The 6,855-nt window shown below is 35.5% G+C and overlaps 1 protein-coding gene across 1 annotated transcript; it reads right to left on the bottom strand.

Moving 5' to 3' along the window:
- Positions 1-3,080: 3,080 nt before the first annotated feature.
- Positions 3,081-6,074, bottom strand: LOC107764048 (homoarginine-6-hydroxylase 2-ODD-C23.1-like). The gene is made up of 12 exons (XM_016582575.2): positions 5,918-6,074; positions 5,585-5,700; positions 5,250-5,368; positions 5,097-5,160; positions 4,688-4,755; positions 4,444-4,502; positions 4,191-4,356; positions 4,017-4,036; positions 3,886-3,932; positions 3,657-3,737; positions 3,490-3,579; positions 3,081-3,390 (listed from the first exon to the last, which is right to left on the bottom strand). The coding sequence occupies exons 1-12, from the start codon at positions 5,949-5,951 to the stop codon at positions 3,259-3,261; spliced, it is 996 nt and encodes a 331-aa protein (XP_016438061.2). The 5' UTR covers positions 5,952-6,074; the 3' UTR covers positions 3,081-3,258.
- Between the last annotated feature and the right edge of the window lie 781 nt (positions 6,075-6,855).

The raw sequence follows: 6,855 nt of genomic DNA, 5'->3' as shown, positions 1-6,855 counted from the left end.
ATCGTAGTCCCAAAAGTAAACACACAACTCGAATCGATTCAAAATAGCAATTAACAACAAGAATTCTACAGTTAAGGCTGATACAAATCAAGGAAAAACATGAATTCAACTAAACATGTTTCACAAATTTCAAATAAGCATTTAAGACACGTAGACATGCGATATGAGACTAAATTTGATAACTACATATGCTGGTATAACTCAATTAGGATGTAACAGGCTACTACTCAGTGAAAAACTAGATTTTATAATAATTAGCTCGTGTACGTACTCGTCACCTCGCGTACACGGTGCTCACATATCACAGAAGTATCACATCAGTACCAAATCCTAAGGGGATTTCCCCACACAAGGTTAGGCAAGCCACTTACCTCGAGCCAAGCTCAATCAATCAACAAGAACTCCTTTTCCTCGACTATCCGACTCTGAATGGCTCAAATCTAGCCAAAAGTAATTACATACTATAAATACAACTATAATAAACTAATCTAATTAATGAAATCAAGAATTTAACAAGAATTTTGAAAATCGCCCCAAAAAGTTGACCCGGGCCCACGTCTCGGAATCAGGCAAAAGTCACAAAATACTAATACTCATTCACCTACGAGTTCACTCGTACCAAAATTACTCAAATCCGGTATCAAAATCCCAATCAAAACTCAAAAATTTGGTTGAAGAACTATCCAACTTTTTTCCCAATTTTCTCAACTCAAATCCTTAATTAATTGATAAAATTAACGATAGATTAGTGGAATATAACCAAAAAGGAGTTAAGAATCATTACCCAATAGTTTCCTCTAAAAATTTCTCAAATTATCGCCTCAATCCGAGCTCTCAAAGTCCCAAAATGAAAATGAGATCAAACCATCAAAATTTTCCTTTTTCTGCCCAGTGATCTCGCACATGCGGACTAACAGTCGCACCTGCGACGCCGCAGGTGCGAATTCCACTTATGGTCAGGGTTTCCGCTTCTGCGGACCAGGGATCGCACCTGCGATCCAGCTTCTGCGGAGACCCTTCCGCTTCTACGAACCCAAAGCCTCCCATGCATCTCCGCTTCTGCGTTCAACCTTCCGCAGAAGCGACTCCGCTTCTGGGCCTTCTTCTCGCACCTGCGACCACATACCAAGCTCCTTCAGACCGCACCTGCGATCCTCCTCTCGCACGTGCGTATCCGCACCTGCGGCCAACCCTACCGTATGTGCGATGACACCAGAAGCTGAAAAACTAGCAGTCCTCACAAGTCCAAAATGAATCCGAAAATTATCCAAGACACACCCGAGGTCCCGGGAACCTCAACCAAATCTAACCACAAGTCCTAAAACACCATACGAACTTAGTCGAGCCCTCAAATCATATCAAACAATAACAAAAATGTGAATCACACTCCAATTCAAACTTATTGAATTTTGAAAGTTCAAACTTTCACAGCCGATACCGGAACCTATCAAAACACGTCCGATTGCCCTCAAATTTGCACACAAATCATAATTGGCATTACAGACCTACTCCAACTTACGGAATCGAAATCCGACCCCGATATCAAAAAGTCCACTTCCGATCAAACTTCCCAAAAAATTTGACTTTCGCCATTTCAAGTCTAACTCAACTACAGACCTCAAATTCATAATTCGGACACGTTCCTAAGTCCATAATCATCCAACGGAGCTAACGGAACCGACAAAACTCTATTTTGAAGCCGTCTTCACACAGTTCCGACTACGGTCAAAATCCAAGAACTTAAGTTTCTGTTTTAGGGACTAAGTGTCTCACCCGAAATCAAAAACAAAACCTCCCGGCAAGTCTCATAAGCGGAAAAAGATACGGAAAAAGCAGTAAATAAGGGATCGGGGCTAATACTCTCAAAACGACTGGTCGGATTGTTACACATATGTTATATTAATATATGCTATATTCATATGTTGTTGTTGCTATAACTTAAGTATTAATATACATAAGTTGTAGCAACAACAACATATGTATACATATTAATGCTATATTAATATATGCTATATTCATATGTTGTTGTTGCTAAAACTTAATATTATTATAGCACTACATCTTATAGAACTATACACTTTATTTTTAAATGTGTTATAGTAAGATTTAATCGAATATAATTGAATTTCCAATTGATCCACTTATGAAGTGTAACGAACCGACCGATCGTTTTGCTTTCTAGAGTTCCGTTACCCTAAATAAAACTTTCCGTATATGCTTTTACTGATATATGACTTGCGGGGACGGTTGGTTCAGGATTTGGAAGAGTTAGGGTTGAAATCGGAACACTTGGTTCCTTAAGATTGGCTTGAAAGGCTAAGATTGACTTCGGTCAATATTTTGAGTAAACGACCTCGAAATCGGGATTTGACGGTACCAATAGGTTCGTATGATGATTTCTCATTATTTTATATAAATTAAATAAAATGATCGAAGTCGGTCGGTTTTGTCATTAAATTAATATTTTAAAATTTTAAAATTGAAATAACGACCGAATTCGGTCGGTATTTGTGAGGTCAAACGGTTAAACATTTTTTTAACATTACCGACCTGTCACAATCCAAAATTCAACTAATTGTGATGGCACCTAACCCAACCCGCTAGGTAAGCCAATTCATAACTATCAAATTCCAATGATATTAACAATACAATTAAATGAAAGTAATAATATTTTTGGTAGATAATATGCAAGTATGATTAGGTCTTGGTCAAAGATTGACCAATTTTCGACCGACATAGGTCGGATTTTTTTAATCTTGTGGGACCACTATTTCCGTTGTGAGAAATATTTTCTTTCACTTTTGCGACCAATTTGCTTATTTTCCGACCGATTTCGGTCGGTATTCTTTGGACGGGTTTTGCCAGTTTTCTAGCAGTGAGCTAAGCCAAAATTAGTTTTAAAAAGAGTAAGGGGGCAAACTTGGTTATGAGAGATTGATAAAAATTTATTTAAATTTGGGCAGTGGTTGCTCCTATTCAAATATATAGGATATTTTGTATAACTCATTAAAATTCAGGTTAACAAAGAAAGATAAAAGAAAATCACTTTGAATTTGGTGCTTATCAATCCATCAAACAAGTTTCTCTCAATCCCCACCCAAAAGCCGCCTTGATATTATGAATACGGCAAATTGTGATAAAACTCAAGTTCATACAAACCACGAACATAGTAATTAGAACCTAAAACAACCCGGTTCAAAAATACATGATTTACTTGGGAAAAGAACCAGGCAAAGAAACACAGAGCTGGTTCAAGCTCTACTCCATCACGAAGTTGTTGGTCACTTTATTGACCAAATGTTTGCCATAACAAGCACCTTCAAACTTCTTGATCCCACCCATGTTCTGCACACACACATCCAAGGGTTCTACTTCCGCGTCAAAGTTAGGCTGTAGGAGAAATGAAACATACATCATTAGAAACTAACATAAAGTCATACCATCGTTTTTTTTAAATTTAATTGTCAAAAGAAAAAGAAAGACTTTAACCTCATAAAAATAAGCCACACAAACACGGTATTTGCCAGAGCTGTTGATGACTCTATGGAGTGTGGACTCATATAGCCCATTGGATAAAATCTGCCAACAACCAATAGAGATGAACAACTTAGGCAGAGGTGTAAAAATGATTAAAAAGTTCAAAGTAAATTGCATACCTTGAGCATATCACCGACGTTACATATAAATGTTCCTTTTATGGGGGAGGCAGGGATCCATTCACCAGATTTGTTCTTTACCTTAAAATAATTCAGAATGATTTGTAGTGAAACAAAACCAGCAATATATTTCATCAAAGATTCAGCCCAATAAATCAGGATGAAAATTAGATCATAAAACAAAGTGTATAAGAGAAGGCAGCTCTCAACGAAAGGAATATTATTGTACCTCAAGGGCAAGGATGTCATCGTCCTGGTTAAGTAAGGTCAGCAATCCTGTAAGCCGAGAAAAAATAAATTCATGATTCCCAATCAATAAGTGAAAAGAAACATCCTTGAAAAGATATTATGAACTTTTACCATAATCAGTGTGAGCTCCACTGAGAATTATTTGATTCCAAATAGATGGACAACACAGAAAACAAAAGATATAACTCATTAGAAAACAGATAAACCAATAACAGGGAAAAAACAACTCGATGAACAATACCATAACTTACAATACAATATCTTTATTTTTTAAAATTAACTTACCAACCAATTGTGCTCCTAGCGTTATCTTGTCCATCTGACGATGGTGAAGGAGGGTAACCAATTGTTCTTAAGACCCAGAATGGATCTTTGCTTATTTTGCTCTCTATTTCTTTTGCCGATCCCGCTAACGCTAGGGAAATACCCCTCAAAATGTTACGGGATATATCTGCCAGATGTATTATACAAAAGTTCGCCATTTCTTGTATGTGAATTTGTCAAAAGATTACATATGTATATACAGAGAGTAAGGCACCTGTGCACTGGTTAATATAAAACTCCATCAACTGTTTGAAATCTGGTGGGAAACTTGGCCTGCATAAGAAAAATATTGTACCAAGGCCAAACAAAACAAAGAAACACCAAAACTCAAAGTCGTCATTTAGCAGTCAATAGTATAAAACTAATGAAAAAAAAAAAGAGAGTTGAAGATGTACAACGAGATAGAGAGGAAGGGGTTCGTGCCAACCGAATGTATTGCAAGTATCTTGTTTACCTACCATAAGTTAGGACCTTGCAAAACTTCTCCCAGATCTCCATACATCCCTTCTTTTATTTCTCTATAGAACTGCAATGCATCAAACATGATTTACTAACCAAATATTTCTATAAAAGCTTTGTCAAGAGACATGTGTAAATAGAAAGTAACATCGAGAGAAGTTACATTGCAAACAGTAGAGATGTTGGACATAGTTGAAGAATGGTCTTTAATAGCAAAAATACAAATTTCTCATTTTTGAGAAGAGCTTAATCAATTTGTGAATGGATTAAGGATAAAGTTCAAAGTTGAGCCGAAAACACAAACAATTAAAAAGATCTCACTTGAAAGGGAACCAACCATATCCGACGAGACAGAGAGTAAATAGGAATAAAAGACATTATTCACATTGTTTAAAAACGCTCACGTACATCAATGGCTTCTTGCATATCAGGGATGCCTGTAGTTATATTCTCATGGATTGCTTGGTAACCTCTGCATTCAAGATACATAGGCAATCATTAGTTAAGATAACATAACGACATTGTAATAATTCAAGATATTGGATAATGACAGGAACCGACCTGTAGCCAGTTGAGGCAGAAAGTTTAAAATTCAGTTTATCTTCAGAAGGTTGATCAAAGTATTTACGTGTGATTCTCCTTATCTCTTCCATGAAAGGAAGCGGGATACCATGGCCGGTCTGAAAAAAATGAGAAACAGAGAATAGAAAGAGGTTAATATAGCAACTTTTGAAATTCTGTTTTGTTCCATGATTAGTTCTTACGAAGGAGACACTTAATGAGACAAGTAAATAAGCAACATCTTCTATTTTTTTTTTTTATTTTTTTTTTTTGTAGGGAGCAAGACCAGCAATAACGTCGATAGAAAGAAATATTAGCAGGAGAAGAATAATTACCACGTAAAAAAAGCCTTCGTTTTTGCATGCCTCATCTAGTTTTTTCACCACTTCAGCTATACTTTCATTTTGCGATTCGTGTAGTTCATCCCACTTCTGTAGAAGCGGACTTATGTCTGTTCCATATGAAACACTAAAATAATTTTTTACATAACCAATGGAAACTTTTTTTAAGCAAAATTTTAATAACCATGTCCTAGAAGAGAAGATAAATTGATAGTACGCAACAAAAAATAGGCCTTATTACTAAGTTTTAGAATTAGAATTAAAATTTAAAAGCAAAATCATGAGAACTTTAAAACAGAACTTCAAAAGTGGCTCGGAAATTCAAACCTATTAGAGGGATAGACTTAAATTCCGTAGCCATGGTGCTGAAGAATAAAGAAGTGGAGAAATGATATTTAGACTCTAATAGAGAGACTACTCTTTGCAATGCTATGCCTAGTTGTAGGTAGCACGTATATATATATATATATATAGAGATATAGAGAGACTACTCTTGTTATGCTATGCCTAGTTGTAGGTAGCACACATATAAGATACTCCCACCGGTTCAATTTATGTGAACTCATTTGATTAGGCACGAAGTTTAAAAAAAGAGATAAGACTTTTGAACTTGTAGTATAAAATGAGACACATATATTTTGTGTGACTCTAAATCATTGCATAAAGGAATATTGTTTCCAAATAAAGAAAGTGGTGATTTTTTTTGGCACGGACTAATAAGGAAATAAGTTCACATAAATTGAAACGGAGGGAGTATAAGATATTATCCCCTTCCAGTTTATGTGAACCTATTTCCTTTTTGGTCCTTCCAAAAAAAATGATCGCTTTCTAAATTTGGAAACAATTTTGCTTAAACTTACAATTCTACCCTTAATGAGAAACTTTTATAACCACACAAATACTCTGGGCCCCTTTTTGAATTGTTTAGGACCACAAATTTCAAAAGTCTTTATTTTTTCTTAAATTTCGTACTCAATCAAACAGATTCACATAAATTGAAACGGAGATAGTATGAGAATATGGCCGGTACGCACATAAAACGCATTATCAAACAAACTCTCTTTTCTTTCACTATACTAGAGCATGATGGGTTAATCTAAAAGAGATCGTTTCGTTCGCAAACAAAATTATTCCGGACTTTTATTGTCCTAGGATTATAATTCTGGGACTAATAATTATTATAATTTCGGGACAAATAATCCCTGGATTATTTATTACTAATTCTTTATTTGATTTATTAGATTAAAAATGAGATATACAATGTA

This window comes from Nicotiana tabacum, chromosome 17 (assembly GCF_000715075.1).
Source record: "Nicotiana tabacum cultivar K326 chromosome 17, ASM71507v2, whole genome shotgun sequence".
NCBI lineage: Eukaryota > Viridiplantae > Streptophyta > Magnoliopsida > Solanales > Solanaceae > Nicotiana > Nicotiana tabacum.
The sequence above is the reverse complement of the archived record's forward strand: the minus strand, read 5'-3'. Positions and strand labels throughout refer to the sequence as shown.

What these genes read in the sequence shown, in the direction of transcription:
- LOC107764048 (XM_016582575.2), bottom strand. Translation starts at nt 5,951, where the DNA reads ATGGCTACGGAATTTAAGTCTATCCCTCTAATAG. An exon ending in ATATGCAAGAAGCCATTGAT is followed by an intron (nt 4,756 to 5,096) that starts GTACGTGAGCGT and finishes GATGCATTGCAG; the next exon opens with TTCTATAGAGAAATAAAAGA. An exon ending in TGGAGCTCACACTGATTATG is followed by an intron (nt 3,933 to 4,016) that starts GTAAAAGTTCAT and finishes CTCGGCTTACAG; the next exon opens with GATTGCTGACCTTACTTAAC.